We start from the raw sequence: 20347 nt of genomic DNA on the forward strand, positions 1-20347 counted from the left end.
AGCAATGTAAAGCTAAACCAGCTAGAATAGTACAGATCGTCGATCCTGCATAGTCAATGCCAACAGAAAACCATTTCTTTTTCATAGACACACTCTTAGTATAGAATAAGCACAAAATAAAAACAGAAATATGTAGAGAAAATTTAAACTGAAGCCCCTAGAAACCAGATTCTGCATACAATGCAACACTACGGAAGCAGAAACAGTGATAGTGATGATGTATGCATGTCCCCTAGTACTGTGCAAAATGTAAAGATAGCAGATGTAAATTTGAAAAAACTAACAAATACCAACAATCACCACTTTACAAATTAATAATAGAATATAGACAAAAAATAGAAATAAAATATGTAAAATAAAATAACACATCTTATTTGACTAATTATTATTATTATTAGCATTTGTATAGCACTACCAGACATACAGTGGGGGAAATAAGTATTTGATCCCTTGCTGATTTTGTAAGTTTGCCCACTGACAAAGACATGAGCAGCCCATAATTGAAGGGTAGGTTATTGGTAACAGTGAGAGATAGCACATCACAAATTAAATCCGGAAAATCACATTGTGGAAAGTATATGAATTTATTTGCATTCTGCAGAGGGAAATAAGTATTTGATCCCCCACCAACCAGTAAGAGATCTGGCCCCTACAGACCAGGTAGATGCTCCAAATCAACTCGTTACCTGCATGACAGACAGCTGTCGGCAATGGTCACCTGTATGAAAGACACCTGTCCACAGACTCAGTGAATCAGTCAGACTCTAACCTCTACAAAATGGCCAAGAGCAAGGAGCTGTCTAAGGATGTCAGGGACAAGATCATACACCTGCACAAGGCTGGAATGGGCTACAAAACCATCAGTAAGACACTGGGCGAGAAGGAGACAACTGTTGGTGCCATAGTAAGAAAATGAAAGAAGTACAAAATGACTGTCAATCGACAAAGATCTGGGGCTCCACGCAAAATCTCACCTCGTGGGGTATCCTTGATCATGAGGAAGGTTAGAAATCAGCCTACAACTACAAGGGGGGAACTTGTCAATGATCTCAAGGCAGCTGGGACCACTGTCACCACGAAAACCATTGGTAACACATTACGACATAACGGATTGCAATCCTGCAGTGCCCGCAAGGTCCCCCTGCTCCGGAAGGCACATGTGACGGCCCGTCTGAAGTTTGCCAGTGAACACCTGGATGATGCCGAGAGTGATTGGGAGAAGGTGCTGTGGTCAGATGAGACAAAAATTGAGCTCTTTGGCATGAACTCAACTCGCCGTGTTTGGAGGAAGAGAAATGCTGCCTATGACCCAAAGAACACCGTCCCCACTGTCAAGCATGGAGGTGGAAATGTTATGTTTTGGGGGTGTTTCTCTGCTAAGGGCACAGGACTACTTCACCGCATCAATGGGAGAATGGATGGGGCCATGTACCGTACAATTCTGAGTGACAACCTCCTTCCCTCCGCCAGGGCCTTAAAAATGGGTCGTGGCTGGGTCTTCCAGCACGACAATGACCCAAAACATACAGCCAAGGCAACAAAGGAGTGGCTCAGGAAGAAGCACATTAGGGTCATGGAGTGGCCTAGCCAGTCACCAGACCTTAATCCCATTGAAAACTTATGGAGGGAGCTGAAGATGCGAGTTGCCAAGCGACAGCCCAGAACTCTTAATGATTTAGAGATGATCTGCAAAGAGGAGTGGACCAAAATTCCTCCTGACATGTGTGCAAACCTCATCATCAACTACAGAAGACGTCTGACCGCTGTGCTTGCCAACAAGGGTTTTGCCACCAAGTATTAGGTCTTGTTTGCCAGAGGGATTAAATACTTATTTCCCTCTGCAGAATGCAAATAAATTCATATACTTTCCACAATGTGATTTTCCGGATTTAATTTGTGATGTGCTATCTCTCACTGTTACCAATAACCTACCCTTCAATTATGGGCTGCTCATGTCTTTGTCAGTGGGCAAACTTACAAAATCAGCAAGGGATCAAATACTTATTTCCCCCACTGTACTAATAAATTATAGCTTTCAGAGACTAAAACTTCTTTCATCAGGTCAGTACATAATCCTGTCCTAACATGAGGAAGGGGGTTTGGTCTCCAAAACTCAGTCATAATGTATTAAAAAATTAGTCCAATAAAAAGATTACCTTATTTCCATTTTCTACTTATAAACATTTATTAACACAACTACAATACTACTTTATTATAAAATAAAAGAAGAAAAATAAACTTTTATCTACCTTTGTTGTCTCTAGTTTATACTTTCCTTATCTGCTCTGTCCCCTCTCTCTGCGCCTTTCCATCCAGCTGCACGTGTGCACCTACCCTTTCTCTCCCTTCTATCCAGTGTATAACCCCTCTCTCTCTCTCTGCCCCTTTCCATCCAGTGTCTGCCCCTGTCCCTTTTCATCCATTGGCTGCCCCTTTCCATTAGAGTCTGCCCCTCTCTCTGCCCCTTTCCATCCTGTCGCATGCGAGTCTGCTCTTTCTTTCCCTTCCATCCAGCGTATGCCCCCCTCTCTGGCCCTTTCCATCCAGGGTCTGTCCCTCTCACTTTTCATCCAGCATCTGCCCCCTCTCTCTGCCCCTTTCCATCCAGCTGCATGTGTGCATCTGCCCTCTCTCTTCCTTCCATCTAGCCATGGACGTAGTTTGACTGTTTCATTTGGGGGGGGGGGGGGGCAAAGGATGGCACAGGCATATTAGCATATTCATTTGCATATATATATATATATATATATATATATGAATATGCTAATATGGAGGAATGAAGGAAGGGAGAAAGAACTGGCTTTTTTGGGAATAACCATAATGAATATGTATGAGATATCTCATACATATATATTATGGTTATTCCCAAAAAATCCAGCTCTTCCTTCCTTCCTTCCTTCCTTCCTTCCTTCCTTCCTTCCTTCCTTCCTCCTTACCCAGCACTCCTTCTTCCTCTCTAGTAGTATTTCCCCACCCCCTTTCCCATACCATGCCAGTGTAGACCTTAGAAATGCATAAGCTCTATATGTAGATCCTTCAAGAGGTAGTGTGTCATGATTTAGGCTCCATACCCTTTCTGATGTTTTGGTGCCACCTCAGTAAGGCCAACACACAATCTCTCCACTGCAAAACACTATACACAAACTTGTGCAAAAACCCATTCATAACCTTACCAAACCAATACAGAACTAATTCCAAGGACACGACGAGCTACAACCTTATGCGTGGAAAGGCAGCACTGTAATTACACTGGGCTCTAAAACACCAGTACACTACCTAATGAAAAAAACAAAACAAAAAACAAAAAGGTCTGCAAATACTACACACTAGCAGAATACTGCACCTTGATCACACATGAAAAACACATGACAACAGATATGACAGGAACTAGAAATAAAAAAATGGTCAAAATACTGAACTGGAAAATTACCTCAAGAAGTTAGACTCGGCATGCAACAATACTAGAAAAATTGAAACTTACATGCAAAATATCACAGATGCAAATTTCCAAAAGCTGACATTCCAATTAATACATTCTGAATAAAATACTTTTTTCTACCTTTGTTGTCTGAGCATTTGGTTTTTCTATTTGCTTTGGTCCCAGTGTTTTCTGTTTTATGCAGTGTCTTCTTTCCATTTGATATTTTTTCACTCATCATGTCCACCATCCTCCTGTGTCCTTATGCATCCTGTCTACCATCTGTAGCCCTGTCCCTATCCTTCCTCGAGTTTCAATATCTGCCCTCAAAGTGTTCCAATCCAGCCCTTAAATTCAGCAGTTTTCCCTCCATCCATATCTAGCTTTTCTCCTCACTCCCCTCCATCCATCCATGTGCCTCTACTTCATCTGTCTTCCCTCCCCTCCATACATGTCCAGCATTTCTCCTCTCTCCCTTACCCTCCATCCGTGTGCATCTCCTTCCTTTATCTTTCCTTCCCTCCATCCTTGTCCAACATTTCTCCTCTCTTAACTGCCCTCCACTCCATCCATGTCCAGCATTTCTCCTGTCTTCCATCCATGTGCATCTCCTTCCTGACTTCCATCCCCTCCATTCATCCATGTCCAGCAACTCTTCATTCTTCCCTGCCCTCTCCTCCATCCATCCATATCCAGCAAATTTCCTCTCTCCCCTGCCCCCTCCATCCATCCATGTCCAGCAACTCTCCATTCTCCCCTGCCCTCTCCTCAATCCACCCATATCCAGCAAAATTCCTCTCTCCCCTGCCCCCATTCATCCATCCATGTCTAGCCATTCTCCTCTCTCCCCTGCCCTCCTCTCCTCTCCATGTCCAGAAATCTCTTCTCTCCCCCTGCCCCCTCCTCTTCTCTCTTCATCCAGCGATCTCTTCTCTCACCCTGCCCTCCCCTCCTCTCTATGTCCAGCAATCTCTTCTCTCCCTGTGACCTCCCCTCCTCTCCATGTCCAGCGATCTCTTCTCTCCCCCTGCCCTCCTCTCCTCTCCATGTCCAGCGATCTCTTCTCTCCCTCTGACCTCCCCTCCTCTCCTCTCCATGTCCAGTGATTTCTTCTCTCCCTCTGCCCTCCTCTCCATATCCAGAGATCTCTTCTCCCCCTGCCCTCCTCTCCTCTCTATGTCCAGAGATCTCTTCTCTCCCCCTGCCTTCCTGTCCTCTCCATGTCCAGCGATCTCTTCTCTCCCCCTGCCCTCCCCTCCTCTCCATGTCCAGCGATCTCTTCTCCCCCTGTCCTCCTCTTCTCTCCATGTCCAGAGATCTCTTCTCTCTCCCTGCCCTCCCCTCTCCATGTACAGCGATCTCTTCTCTCCCCCTACCCTCCCTTCTCCAAGTCCAGCAATCTCTTCTCTCCCCCTGCCCTACCCTCCACTTCTCTCCATGTCCAGTGATTTTCCCTGCCCTCCCTCAGCTCCCCTCCTCTCCGTTCCTTCCCCCCCCCCCCCCCGGCACGTTTAACCTTTTTATTTTCAGTGGCAGCAATGGCAGTAAAGAAGAAAGCACTGCGGGCTCGCCTCCAGTTTCTCCCTTCCCTCACACAGTGTCCCGTCTTCTGCGATGATGCATTTCCTGTTTCCGCGAGGACGGGACACTGTGTGAGGGAAGGGAGAAGCTGGAGGTGAGCCCGCAGTGCTTTCTTCTTTACTGCCATCGCTGCCACTGAAAATAAAAAGGTTAAACACGTTGGGGCGGGGGAGGGAAGGAATGGAGGGGAGGGCTGTCGGTCGTGGAGCTGAGAGCTGAGGGCAGGACGGAGGGAAAGCTGCCTTCAGTGCTGCACCGGCCCTGCGTTTGGGGGGGGGCAGAGCCCCCTCGCCCCCCAAACTACGCCCATGCATCTAGCGTATGCCCCCATCTCTCTGCTCTTTTCCATCCAGTGTCTGCCCCTGTCCCTTTTCATCCATTGGCTGCCCCTTTCCATCTAGAGTCTGCCCCCTCTCTCTGCCCCTTTCCATTCAGCCACATGTGTGTCTGCCCTTTCTCTCCCTGCTTTCCATCAGCGCATACCCCCTCTCTCTCTCTTGCCCATTTCCATCCAGCATCTGCCTCCTTTCTCTGCCCCTTTCCATCCAGTGTCTGGTCTGCCCTTTTTTCTCTCATTTCCAGCATCGTCCGTCCCTCTGTCTGTCCCCTCCATTCATCATCATCATGCCCTCTTTCTCTCCCATCCAGAGTAACATAGTAACATAGTAGATGACGGCAGAAAAAGACCTGCACGATCCATCCAGTCTGCCCAACAAGATAAACTCATATGTGCTACTTTTTGTGTATACCTTACCTTGATTTGTATCTGCCATTTTCAGGGCACAGACCATAGAAGTCTGCCCAGCACTAGCCCCACCTCCCAACCACCAACCCCGCCTCCCACCACTGGCTCTGCCACCCAATCTCGGTTAAGCTTCTGAGGATCCATTCCTTCTCAACAGCATTCCTTTATGCTTATCCCATGCATGTTTGAATTCCGTTACCGTTTTCATCTCCACCACCTCCCGCGGGAGGGCATTCCAAGTATCCACCAGTCCGTGAAAAAATACTTCCTGACATTTTTCTTGAATCTGCTCCCCTTCAATCTCATTTCATGTCCTCTAGTTCTACCACCTTCCCATCTCCGGAAAAGGTAGTTTGCGGATTAATACCTTTCAAATATTTGAATGTCTGTATCATATCACCCCTGTTTCTTCTTTCCTCCAGGGTATACATGTTCAGATCCGCAAGTCTCTCCTCATACGTCTTGTAACGCAAATCCCATACCATTCTCGTAGCTTTTCTTTGCACCGCTTTAATTCTTTTTACATCCTTAGCAAGATACAGCCTCCAAAACTGAACACAATACTCCAGGTGGGGCTTCACCAATGACTTATACAGGGGCATTAAAACCTCTTTTCTTCTGCTGGACACACCTCTCTCTATACAGCCTAGCAACCTTCTAGCTACGGCCACTGCCTTGTCACACTGTTTCGTTGCCTTCAGATCCTCAGATACTATCACCCCAAGATCCCTCTCCCCATCCGTACATATCAGACTCTCACCGCCTAACACATACGTCTCCCATGGATTTCTACTCTCTAAGTGCATCACATTGAATTTTAATTGCCAAACCTTAGACCATTCTTCTAGCTTCCGCAGATCCTTTTTCATGTTTTCCATTCCCTCCTGGGTGTCCACTCTGTTACAAATCTTAGTATCATCCACAAAAAGGCAAACTTTACCTTTTAACCCTTCGGAAATATCACTCACAAATATACTGAACAGAATCAGCCCCAGCACCGATCCCTGAGGCACTCCACTATTCACCTTTCTCTCCTCTGATCGAATTCCATTAACCACCACCCTCTGGTGTCTGTCCGTCAACCAGTTCCTAATCCAGTTCACCACATCGGGTCCTACCTTCATTCAGCCTGTCAAGTGAGTAGTGTTCTTGCCCCCCCCCCCCCCCCCGTCCTTCCTTTTCACATTTTATGACCCCCCCCCCCCCCCCCCCCCCCGGCTGCAGCTTGCTGCTCTTGTCAAACTAGCAGCAGCAGATAATGCAATGAAAATTTTTTAAAGTCAATTTAAATAAGTAAATATTAGATCGCGCCGTGGGGCATATTACCTGGCTGGAATGGAAGTCAAGTGATCCAAGATTCTTCTGCCGACGATAGACTGGTGGCTGGCAGGGGTGGAGGAGTGCACTAGCAGTGCAGGACGCTGGAAGGAAGCAGAAGGCGCTAGCTCGCGGCTGCAATGAAGAGGGTGGTCGGCCGCGAGCTGGGACGGAGAGAGGGGCCAAACACCGAGGAGACATTACTGCAGCAGGAAGGCCACACGGCGCACTTGCGCACAGGGTGCCGCAAGGGGAGGAAGGTGTTGTGATGTCGTAAGTAGTCCAGATGGGCAGGACTCGGAGACTGGAGAGGGAGAGAGGGAGAGAGAGAGAGGAGCTGCTGGAAGGAGACAAGTGAGCCACAGAGGTGTAAGGCGCGTGCCGGTGCAGCGTTAGGGGAAGGCCAAACTGACGGACGGAGCAGAAGTTAGAAGAACACCCCCCCCCCATTGGTTTGCACCCGGGGCGATCCGCCCCCACCGCACCGCCCTCGGTACGCCACTGGTCCAACCGATTCTTTTGATGGCTTCCTGCATTTAATATACCTAAAAAAATGTTTACTTTGCGTTTTTGCCTCCAATGCAATCTTTTTTTAGAAGCCCCTCTTAGCCTTCCTTATCAGCACTTTGCATTTTTTTTTTTTGTTACATTTGTACCCCGCGCTTTCCCACTCATGGCAGGCTCAATGCGGCTTACATGGGGCAATGGAGGGTTAAGTGACTTGCCCAGAGTCACAAGGAGCTGCCTGTGCCTGAAGTGGGAATCAAACTCAGTTCCTCAGTTCCCCAGGACCAAAGTCCACCACCCTAACCACTAGGCCACTCCTCCACTTGATGTCACCGAAGAGGAAACAGCCCAACTTCTCTCCTCCTCAAAATGCACCACCTGTTCCTCTGATCCCATCTCCACCTCCTTACTAAACACCATCTCTCCTACTGTCACCCCCCCCCCCCCCATCTGCCACATCCTCAACCTCTCTCTCTCCACTGCAACTGTCCCCGACTCCTTCAAGCACGCCGTAGTCAAACCACTCCTAAAAAATCCTTCACTTGACCCTACCTGTCCTTCCAACTACCGCCCCATCCCCCTCCTACCCTTCCTCTCCAAGATACTTGAACGCGCCATTCACAGCTTGATTTTGTCTCCTCTCATGCCATCCTCGACCCGCTTCAATCCGGTTTTCGCCCTCTACACTCGACAGAAACGGCACTCACTAAAGTCTGTAATGACCTGTTCCTTGCCAAATCCAAAGGTCACTACTCCATCCTCATCCTCCTTGACCTATCCGCCGCTTTTGATACTGTTAATCATAATCTACTTCTTGATACACTATCCTCATTTGGGTTCCAGGGCTCTGTCCTCTCCTGGTTCTCTTCTTATCTCTCCCACCGTACCTTCAGAGTACACTCTCATGGATCTTCCTCCACCCCCATCCCGCTCTCTGTTGGGGTTCCTCAGGGATCTGTCCTTGGACCCCTTCTCTTCTCAATCTACACCTCCTCCCTGGGATCTCATGGTTTCCAATATCATCTTTATGCCGACGACACCCATCTCTATCTCTCCACACCAAACATCACTGCGGAAACCCAGGCCAAAGTATTGGCCTGCTTATCCGACATCGCTGCCTGGATGTCCAACCACCACCTGAAACTGAATATGGCCAAGACTGAGCTCATTGTCTTTCCACCCAAACCCACTTCTCCTCTCCCTCCTCTCTCTATCTCAGTCGATGGCACCCTCATCCTCCCCGTCTCATCTGCCCGCAACCTTGGAGTCATCTTCGACTCCTCTCTCTCCTTCTCTGTGCATATCCAGCAGACAGCCAAGACCTGTCACTTCTTTCTCTACAATATCAGCAAAATTTGCCCTTTCCTCTCTGAGCACACCACCCGAACTCTCATCCACGCTCTCATTACCTCTCGCCTTGACTACTGCAACCTACTCCTCACTGGCCTCCCACTTAAGCATCTATCCCCCCTTCAATCCGTTCAGAACTCGGATGCGCGCCTTATCTTCCGCCAAAACCGATATGCTCATATCACCCCTCCTCAAGTCACTTCACTGGCTTCCGATCAGGTACCGCATACAATTCAAGCTCCTCCTACTAACCTACAAATGCACTCAATCTGCAGCCCCTCACTACCTCTCTACCCTCATCTCCCCTTACGCCCCTACCCGTAACCTCCGATCACAAGACAAATCCCTCCTCTCAGTACCCTTCTCCACCACTGCCAACTGCCTTTCTGCCTCGCCTCACCCTTTGCCTGGAGTAAACTCCCCGAGCTCATACGCCAAGCCCCCTCCCTATCCATCTTCAAATCCCTACTCAAAGCCCACTTCTTCAATGTCGCCTTTGGCACCTAACCATTGTACCTCTACCCAAGAAATCTAGACTGTTCCAATTTTTGATTGTCTGCACTCCTTGTCCTTTTGTCCTTCTTGTCCTTTAGATTGTAAGCTCCTTTGAGCAGGGACTGTCCTTTGTTTTTGTACAGCGCTGCGTAACCCTGGTAGCGCTCTAGAAATGTTAAATAGTAGTAGTAGTAGCAGCTTCGCCGGAGTCCAGGCAGGGCTCCACTTCTCGATGTCCTTCACGAGGACATCGCTCCTCCAGGTCGAGGCAGGATCGGGTTCGGGCTGCTCTTTGAGAGCTATTGTCCGATACCGAGCAGGAGCACTCATGGAGTGAGGGGGAAGACCCCAGATATTTTTCGGAGGAAGATTCTCAGGGGCTTCCATCTGATCCCACTCCATCTATTGAGGTTAGGCAATCTCCACCTGAGTGTCTCTCCTTTTCATCTTTTGTGCGGGAAATGTCTAGGGACATTCCTTTTCCCATGGAGGCTGTGGATGAGCCCAGGGCCGAGATGTTCGAGGTCCTGGATTATCCTTCTCCACCAAAAGAGGTTGCAACAGCCCCCCTGCACAATACACTCAGGGAAGTGATGTTGCGGAATTGGTCTTGCCCTCTTTCTAATTCAGTTGTCAACAAGAAGTCCGAGTCTCAGTACAGAGTCCATGGTGAGCCTGTGATGGTGAAGGCCCAAGTTCCTCATGATTCCATGGTGGTGGACTCTGCTCTCAGAAGATCCAAGAGTACTAGGGACTGTGCTTCGGCGCCCCCGGGCAGAGAGTCTGGGACCTTGGATTCTTTTGGGAGGCGTACATATCAGGCTGGAATGCTCACCGCCAAGATTCAAACATACCAGCTGTACACCAGCATCCACTTACAGAACTCGATAAAGCAACTGTCCGGTTTGGTTGAAGCTCTTCCTCCTGAGCTTGCCGAGCCTTTTCACCAGGTAGTCAGGCAGCAGAAGGCGTGTCGCAAATTCCTGGCCAGGGGAGCTTTTGATTCTTTTGACGCTGCATCCCGGGCGGCTGCTCAAGGTATCGTGATGCGCAGACTCTCCTGGCTGCGTGTCTCAGACCTGGATCAGAAGACCCAGCACCGTAAGGCGGATGTTCCTTGCCGGGGGGACAATCTTTTTGGAGAGAAGGTTGAGGATATGGTTGATTCCCTCAAAAAGCATCATGATGCTATGGATTCTTTTGTCCGCCGTACGCCTTCTGCTACTACCTCCTCCTCTAGGAGGTTTTTTAGAGGGAGGAGGAGTGCTCCCTATTCCTCTGGCAGGTGTAGGTACACTCCTGCTTCCAGACAGCCTGTTCAGCCTCGACCCCAGCAACCCCGCTCTTGTCAGTGGCGTGCGCCTCAGGCCCCCGCGGCTCCCCAGCAAAAGCAGGGGATGGGCTTTTGACTGGCTCCAGAGAAGCATAGCCGACATCAAGGTATCGGTGCCAGACGATCTTCCTGTCGGAGGGAGCCTTATATTTTTTCACCAAAGGTGGCCTCTGATAACCTCCGACAGAAGGGTTCTTCAAATAGTCCAGCCCGGATAAGCTCTCAATCTGGAATCTATACCTCCAAATTGTCCACCGGGAGCTCAATCCTTCAGTTCCCATCACAAGCAGGTACTTGCAGAGGAACTCTCCGCCCTTCTCAGCACCAATGCGGTCAAGCCCGTTCCACCCGGGCAAGAAGGGCTGGAATTCTATTCCAGGTACTTCCTTGTGGGAAAGAAAACAGGGGGGAATGTGTCCCATCCTAGACCTAAGGGGCCTGAACAAATATCTGGTCCGAGAAAAGTTCAGGATGCTTTCCCTAGGCACCCTTCTCCCCATGATTCAGGAAAACGACTGGCTATGCTCTCTGGACTTGAAGGACGCCTACACTCACATCTCGGTGCTTCCAGCTCACAGGCAGTACCTCAGATTTCGCTTGGGAACTCAGCATTTTCAGTATTGCGTACTGCCCTTTGGTCTCGCATCTGCGCCCAGAGTATTCACAAAATGCTTGGCAGTAGTCGCAGCATCGCTACGCAGACTAGGAGTGCATGTGTTCCCTTACCTCGACGATTGGCTGGTAAAGAACACCTCGGAGGCAGGAGCTCTGCAATCCATGCGGTTCACTATCCAACTGCTGGAACTTCTGGGATTTGTCATCAATTATCCCATCTGGTTCCCGTTCAGAAATTGGAGTTTATAGGAGCTCTGTTGAACACACAGACGTCTCGAGTCTATCTACCCCAGGCGAGGGCAGACAACCTTCTGTCCCTAGTGTCCTTCACTCGAGCGTCGCAACAGATCACAGCTCGGCAGATGTTGAGACTTCTCGACCATATGGCCTCCACAGTTCATGTGACTCCCATGGCACGACTACACATGAGATCAGCTCAGTGGACCCTAGCTTCCCAGTGGTGTCAGGCTACAGGGAATCTAGAGGATGTCATCCATCTTTCCACCGAATTTTGCAATTCCCTTCTCTGGTGGACCATTCGCTCCAATCTGGTCTTAGGACGCCCATTCCAAATTCCTCAGCCACAAAAGGTGCTGACAACGGATGCATCCCTTCTAGGCTGGGGGGCTCATGTCGATGGGCTTCACACTTCCAGGAAGCGCATCTTCAGATCAACCTCTTGGAATTACGAGCGATCTTGAATGCACTGAAGACTCTCAGAGATCGGCTGTCCAATCAAATTATCCTAATTCAGACAGACAATCAGGTTGCCATGTATTACACGAACAAGCAGGGGGGCACCGGATCTTGCCCTCTGTGTCAGGAAGCTGTCAGGATGTGGCTTTGGGCTCGCCAGCATGGCATGCTTCTCCAGGCTACATATCTGGCAGGCATAAACAACAGTCTGGCCGAGAGGTTGAGCAGGATAATGCAACCTCACGAGTGGTCTTTGAACATGGGCGTTGTCCGCAAGATCTTCCGAGCGTGGGGCACTCCCTCGGTGGATCTTTTTGCCACTCAGTACAATCACAAGGTTCCTCAATTCTGTTCCAGGCTTCAGGCCCACAACAGACTGGCGTCGGATGCCTTTCTCCTTCATTGGGGGAAGGGTCTCATGTACGCGTATCCTCCCATTCCTTTAGTAGGGAAAACTCTGCTGAAACTCAAACAAGACCGCGGAACCATGATTCTGATAGCACCTTTCTGTCCCCGTCAGATATGGTTCCCTCTTCTTCTGGACTTGTTGTCAGAAGAACCGTGGAGATTGGACTGTTTTCCGACCCTCATCACTCAGAACCAGGGGTTGCTTCTACATCCCAACCTCCAGTCTCTGGCTCTCACGGCCTGGATGTTGAGAGCTTAGAAGTTGCTTCTTTAGGCCTCTCAGAGGGTGTCTCCCGAGCCTTGCTTGCTTCCAGAAAAGATTCCACGAAAAGGAGTTATGGTTTTAAATGGAGGAGGTTTGCCATCTGGTGTGACAGCAAGGCCCTAGATCCTTTCTCTTGTCATACACGGACCCTGCTTGAATACCTTCTACACTTATCAGAGTCTGGTCTTAAGACTAACTCAGTAAGAGTTCACCTGAGTGCAATCAGTGCTTATCATCACCGTGTAGAAGGTCAGCCTATCTCTGGACAGACTTTAGTTGTTTGTTTTATGAGAGGTTTGCTTTTGTCAAAGCCCCCTGTCAAACCTCCACCAGTGTCATTGGATCTCAATGTCGTTCTCACCCAGCTGATTAAACCTCCTTTTGAGCCACTGAATTCCTGCCATCTGAAGTACTTGACCTGGAAGGTCATTTTCTTGGTGGCTGTTACTTCAGCTCGTAGAGTCAGTGAGCTCCAAGCCCTAGTGGTTCATGCTCCCTACATTAAATTTCATCATAACAGGGTAGTTCTCCGAACTCATCCTAAGTTCCTGCCGAAGGTGGTGTCGGAGTTCCATCTGAACCAGTCAATTGTCTTGCCAACATTTTTTCCCCGACCTCATACCCGCCCTGGTGAGGACAAGTTGTATACCTTGGACTGAAAGAGAGCATTGGCCTTTTACGTGGAGCGGACGAAGCCCTACAGACAGTCCGCCCAGTTGTTTGTTTCGTTTGATCCCAACAGGATGGGGGTTGCCATCGGAAAACGCACAATCTCCAATTGGCTAGCAGATTGCATTTCCTTCACTTATGCCCAAGCCGGACTGACCTTGGAGGGCCATGTCACGGCTCATAATGTTAGAGCCATGGCTGCGTCAGTGGCTCACTTAAAGTCAGCTTCCATTGAAGAGATTTGCAAGGCTGCGACGTGGTCATCAGTCCACACATTCACATCTCATTACTGCCTTCAGCAAGATACCCGATGCGACAGTCGGTTTGGGCAGTCTGTGTTACAGAATCTGTTTGGGGTTTAGAATCCAACTCCACCCTCCTAGGCCCATTTCTGTTCTGTTCCAGGCTGCACTCTCACTTAGTTGTGTTTGTTTTCAGGTCAATCTCAGTTATGTCATCGCCGTTGCGAGGCCCAATTGACCACTGTTCATTGTTTTGAGTGAGCCTGGGTGCTAGGGATACCCCATGCGTGGTGATCTCCAGCCTGCTTGTCCTCAGAGAAAAAGAAGATACTTACCTATAGCAGGTATTCTCCGAGGACAGCAGGCTGGACATCACCACAACCCTCCCTCCTCCCCTTAGGAGTTGTTCTGTTCTAGTTTGCTTTTTATATAATTGAGGGACGTGCGCGGGCGTCTTGGGTGGGAAGTCACTCGCGCATGCGCGGTGCATTGTCCCTGCGCCCATCGTGCTATTTCTAGAACTTTTTTGTTAATTTCCAGAGCTCCTGGGCCGTCGCGGATGACGACCCAAGCGTGGTGATGTCCAGCTTCTGTCCTCAGAGAATACCTGCTACAGGTAAGTATCTTCATTGTTTCCTTGTAGGCAGGACACAACAGAGACAGCCTGTATTAATCATTGCCCGCCACAGCCCTTGAACAAGAACACAAACACTGCTGTCTAGCTGACACCATCTGGCGCCTATTTTATAAAAGTCTACTCCCCCTGAGATCAAAACCTGGCTACACCTCTGGTCACACCCTCTGTAGAACTGCACTGATGTCACTGCCTGCAATAAAATCAAAAAGAAAAGGATTATTTTAATCAAAATCAATTTCCTGTGGTAAGTGACTATACTGTTTATTTAGAGTAACACTCTTCACCTACATCCAAGATAGTCCTTCTATAATTACAAGTAAATAGAAGCCTTATTTAAAAGGACATTGAGTCATTTACATTGGTCATTTACAATTAAGGCTTCTGATATTAGATTTTAATCAACAAACACTGATAAAATACTTCTCATGCAAAAAGAATTGAATAGATAAACACTGGGAAAACACCAGTTCCCCTAGTCCTCTCTCAGCCCTTCCCTGACTTTCCTTGAATCCTGCATTCAGGTTTTCCACTTTTTTTTGTGTTGATGATTCCTCCGTGACACAAATATACATGTTTAATTCTAACAGAAAAAGACAATATCCACTGATTTTTAAAGAACCCCTAATTAACTGGAAAAGAAACAACTTACAATTTATTAACACCTAAGAATTATAATACAGTACCATTCATTAACAAATTTGGAACTGTAGAGCATTAGCAAAAATGTGCTGGCTTTGGTTTCTGGGAACAATGCATTCTGTAGCTTTGTTCTGAATTATTTGTCTCTTAACACTGTTTCAGAAATCCATTTCATTAAGACAGTAAATTACTCTAGGGCAGGTTTGTTGTTGGATATTGTGAATCGTTAAGACCTCAACTTGCATTGAGTCTTATAACCTGCAATGAACAATATATCACTCTTCTTCTCTTGATTCTCTAATGTTCTGTAACAACATCACTCTGTATTTGTTTCATCACTGGAAGTGGCTAACACTATGTAAGCCACATTGAGCCTGCAAATAGGTGGGAAAATGTGGGGCACAAATGCAACAAATAAATAACACAATAATTGGAGTGTGACAATATTCCCTGATGCACAATTTGTCATATTGTGTTACTTAATTATAAAATGGACAATGGAGCTTGGGTAACCCTATTGCTTATGAGAACTCCAAGTGTGCTGGTGCATAGTAAGATCAACAAGCTCTTGTCAACAAGCCTTTGCAAGGATTTTGAAAACTGATCCAAACTGAGGCAATTAAAGAAGTAAATTTCATAAGTAAACAGGTATTTTACCTTTGGAGACAAAAGACCCTTTCAGAATTGTGCCTCCCTTTCTGCATTGGCAAGGGACAGAGCTAAGACAGGCTGACAGATATGCGCACCTGGATTTTATTTTGAAATCTTGGCATTCTCTTTACCACTCATCCTTTGCACTCATGCAAAATTTCTTGGGAAAGTGGTCACTGCAGTATTGACAGGTCATCAAATTTTGGATGGAAATTTTCACACAGATTTTCCCTTCCAAAATCTGCTTGCAGGCCCATGTGATTTGTATATTTTAGGGTGCTTTTATACCTCCCAATATAGTGGCCCACCCACTAATACCTAGGAAGAAATAAATCACCCAAGGCTGCATCAGTTTGCTCTTTATTAGATACCTTATCAAGTATTTGTATTATTAGCAGACCAGTGATATCTCACTGGGAGTACAGAGTATTGCTTCATGAAATTACTTCTATATTTGAGACTCCAAAGAATATACAAGCGACATGTACATAGGTGTTCTCTGGGTCTGAGTCTCTAATGTTTTATTTTACTAGCCAAAGTCAATTAGTAGATATAAAAGACTTAAGGCTACTTATGAGAAAGCAATTGGATTACTTGCCAATTCAGATAAAATTAATTGGTTTCTCATGTGAGAGAGCAGCTTGGCAGGTTCAAAGTACCACCTGTGGCTGTCTCTCTCCATTGAAGCAGGAATTACAATCACTTATATACACTCATTAACATAACAGGTCATACATAGACAATCTGACAACAATCCCATCTATTGGATATTCCAATATAGTGGTTAACACTGATTGGCTATGGTAATGAATTGATTAGCATTTACTGGAAAAGCTTAATAATAGACTAGCTCTTACTGGAAGACTAAGTCATCTTCCTGAGGTGTCATCTTGTTCTGTTTTTCAAAAACATCTGTGACCACAATGTTGCTAAACGATGTTACTCTGTTTTTCCACTCATGCCCGTTCCTCATTCTGCTGCCTCAGAATGTCACAACAAATCAATCACACTGAAGTTCAGGTTAAAGTCATGGGCCTGTAAGATTTTTCCTCATTTTAGATCCTGAACCAAAGTCTCAGGCCTTGAACCAAAGCTCATAGCTGTAATAATAATATACAGATTATAAACAGGCTTCCTGAAAATTGAAAACGCATCTTTCAAAAGTAGTGGAGGGTGCTATTTGATAAGAGGAAATGATGTGGGAATGAAAAATAGCACTATACTAGGAGGAAGTTAATGAATTTTCCAAAACTTGATTTTTGTTTTAGGTTTCTCCATGTGAGAGGTGTCGTTGTGAATCTAATGGGGAGGTGTTGTGCACAGTGGCCGCTTGTCCACAGACTGAATGTGTGGATCCTATGTATGAGCCTGAACAGTGCTGCCCCATCTGCAAAAATGGTATGTGCGTGTGTCTAATCACATGAAACATGACTAAATGCACAGCCTCCATTACAGCTGCTTCAGTTTTTGCTGCATGGTTTTTCAGTCAAATGTGCTTTACAGTCTTACCAGCAAAGCAGAATTTTGTAAGGAAGGAGACACATAAATGTTTAGACATACTTTTGCAGAAACATTGCAGTTGTGAATGAAGTTTTATAATGTCTATGCTACTGTAAGTTACATCAGTGCTATCACAGTATGGCAGTGCAGGAGATAAATGTTATGTTTGTTTCTGTAAGCAGAATGTATTCCATAATAAATTTCAACTGCTTTATTATTATATATATATATATATATATATATATATACAGTGGGGGAAATAAGTATTTGATCCCTTGCTGATTTTGTAAGTTTGCCCACTGACAAAGACATGAGCAGCCCATAATTGAAGGGTAGGTTATTGGTAACAGTGAGAGATAGCACATCACAAATTAAATCCGGAAAATCACATTGTGGAAAGTATATGAATTTATTTGCATTCTGCAGAGGGAAATAAGTATTTGATCCCCCACCAACCAGTAAGAGATCTGGCCCCTACAGACCAGGTAGATGCTCCAAATCAACTCGTTACCTGCATGACAGACAGCTGTCGGCAATGGTCACCTGTATGAAAGACACCTGTCCACAGACTCAGTGAATCAGTCAGACTCTAACCTCTACAAAATGGCCAAGAGCAAGGAGCTGTCTAAGGATGTCAAGGACAAGATCATACACCTGCACAAGGCTGGAATGGGCTACAAAACCATCAGTAAGACGCTGGGCGAGAAGGAGACAACTGTTGGTGCCATAGTAAGAAAATGGAAGAAGTACAAAATGACTGTCAATCGACAAAGATCTGGGGCTCCACGCAAAATCTCACCTCGTGGGGTATCCTTGATCATGAGGAAGGTTAGAAATCAGCCTACAACTACAAGGGGGGAACTTGTCAATGATCTCAAGGCAGCTGGGACCACTGTCACCACGAAAACCATTGGTAACACATTACGACATAACGGATTGCAATCCTGCAGTGCCCGCAAGGTCCCCCTGCTCCGGAAGGCACATGACGGCCCGTCTGAAGTTTGCCAGTGAACACCTGGATGATGCCGAGAGTGATTGGGAGAAGGTGCTGTGGTCAGATGAGACAAAAATTGAGCTCTTTGGCATGAACTCAACTCGCCGTGTTTGGAGGAAGAGAAATGCTGCCTATGACCCAAAGAACACCGTCCCCACTGTCAAGCATGAAGGTGGAAATGTTATGTTTTGGGGGTGTTTCTCTGCTAAGGGCACAGGACTACTTCACCGCATCAATGGGAGAATGGATGGGGCCATGTACCGTACAATTCTGAGTGACAACCTCCTTCCCTCCGCCAGGGCCTTAAAAATGGGTCGTGGCTGGGTCTTCCAGCACGACAATGACCCAAAACATACAGCCAAGGCAACAAAGGAGTGGCTCAGGAAGAAGCACATTAGGGTCATGGAGTGGCCTAGCCAGTCACCAGACCTTAATCCCATTGAAAACTTATGGAGGGAGCTGAAGCTGCGAGTTGCCAAGCGACAGCCCAGAACTCTTAATGATTTAGAGATGATCTGCAAAGAGGAGTGGACCAAAATTCCTCCTGACATGTGTGCAAACCTCATCATCAACTACAGAAGACGTCTGACCGCTGTGCTTGCCAACAAGGGTTTTGCCACCAAGTATTAGGTCTTGTTTGCCAGAGGGATTAAATACTTATTTCCCTCTGCAGAATGCAAATAAATTCATATACTTTCCACAATGTGATTTTCCGGATTTAATTTGTGATGTGCTATCTCTCACTGTTACCAATAACCTACCCTTCAATTATGGGCTGCTCATGTCTTTGTCAGTGGGCAAACTTACAAAATCAGCAAGGGATCAAATACTTATTTCCCCCACTGTATATACATACAGTGCTTTTTTTGTGCCGGTACGCAACGGTACGGCGTACCGGCACCTTTTTTTTTTTTGCTCCCCCGCCCCGTGAGTCCATGTCCCGCATACAGTGCCAGCCCCCATTTCCGGCCGCTGCTGCTTCTCCTGTTGAGCAGCAGCGGCCGCTACACAAAGAAAAAGATTTTAAAAAATTGAAAACCTGGCTGAAACGCGGCACCCCGGCACTGTAGACAGCCATTAGGCATTGGCTGTTGCCCCGCAGCCGCTCCTCCTCTTGCCTCTACGTCGCTGCGCTCCTCCGAGGTCTTCCTCCAGGGGCAGTGACGTAGAGGCAAGAGGAGGAGCGGCTGCGGGGCAACAGCCAATGCCTAATGGCTGTCTACAGTGCCGGGGTGCCACGTTTCAGCCAGGTTTCAATTTTTAAAAAAATCTTCTTTTTGTGTAGCGGCCGCTGCTGCTCAACAGGAGAAGCAGCAGCGGCCGGAAATAGGGGCTGGTGTCGCATGCGTCGCGACTTCGCACCGTTCGCGGGAAACTTGGCAGGGAGAGGGAAACCAACAGAGGGAAGGATTGGGGAGAGAGAGAAAGAGGGAAACCAACAGAGGGAAGGATTGGGGGAAGAGAGAAAGAGGGAAACCAACAGAGGGGAGGATTGGGGAGAGAGAGAAAGAGGGAAACCAACAGAGGGAAGGATTGGGGAGAGAGAGAAAGAGGGAAAACAACAGAGGGAGGGATTGGGGAGAGAGAGAAAGAGGGAAACCAACAGAGGGAAGGATTGGGGAGAGAGAGAAAGAGGGAAACCAACAGAGGGAAGGATTGGGGAGAGAGAAAGAGGGAAACCAACAGAGGGAAGGATTGTGGAGAGAGAGAGAGAGGGAAAAACAGATGGAAGGATTGGGGAGAGAGGGGAAATCAGATGGAAGGATTGGGGAGAGAGGGGAAAACAGATGGAAGGATTGGGGAAAGAGAGAGAGAGGGAAAAACAGATGGAAGGATTGGGGAGAGAGGGGAAAACAGATGGAAGGATTGGGGAGAGAGGGGAAAAACAGATGGAAGGATGGGGAGAGAGAGGGAAAAAGATGGAAGGATGGGGAGAGAGAGAGGGAAAAACAGATGGAAGGATTGGGGAGAGAGGGGAAAACAGATGGAAGGATTGGGGAGAGAGGGGAAAAACAGATGGAAGGATGGGGAGAGAGAGGGGGAAAACAGATGGAAGGATGGGGAGAGAGAGGGAAAACAGATGGAAGGATGGGGAGAGAGAGGGAAAAACAGATGGAAGGATGGGGAGAGAGAGAGGGAAAACGGAAGGCTAGGGAGAGAAAGAGGGAAGACGCTGGATGGAAGAATGCAGAAAGAAATAGGGGAGACACTGGAAGGATGGGGAGAGAAAGCAGAGCTGCTAGATGGAAAAGGGGAATAGAGAAAGACTGGAGAATAAGAGGAAG

General features: G+C 47.3%; 1 protein-coding gene across 2 annotated transcripts in view; it reads left to right on the top strand.

Moving 5' to 3' along the window:
* VWC2 (von Willebrand factor C domain containing 2) overlaps positions 1 to 20347 on the top strand; it is a 345247-nt gene that overhangs the window by 60082 nt on the left and 264818 nt on the right. For both annotated transcript variants that reach the window (XM_030209497.1, XM_030209490.1), the window contains exon 3: positions 16837 to 16966. In XM_030209497.1, the coding sequence (XP_030065357.1) occupies positions 16837 to 16966 (130 nt within the window). The remainder of the gene's footprint in view (positions 1 to 16836; positions 16967 to 20347) is intronic.

Source organism: Microcaecilia unicolor, chromosome 1 (genome assembly GCF_901765095.1).
Source record: "Microcaecilia unicolor chromosome 1, aMicUni1.1, whole genome shotgun sequence".
NCBI lineage: Eukaryota > Metazoa > Chordata > Amphibia > Gymnophiona > Siphonopidae > Microcaecilia > Microcaecilia unicolor.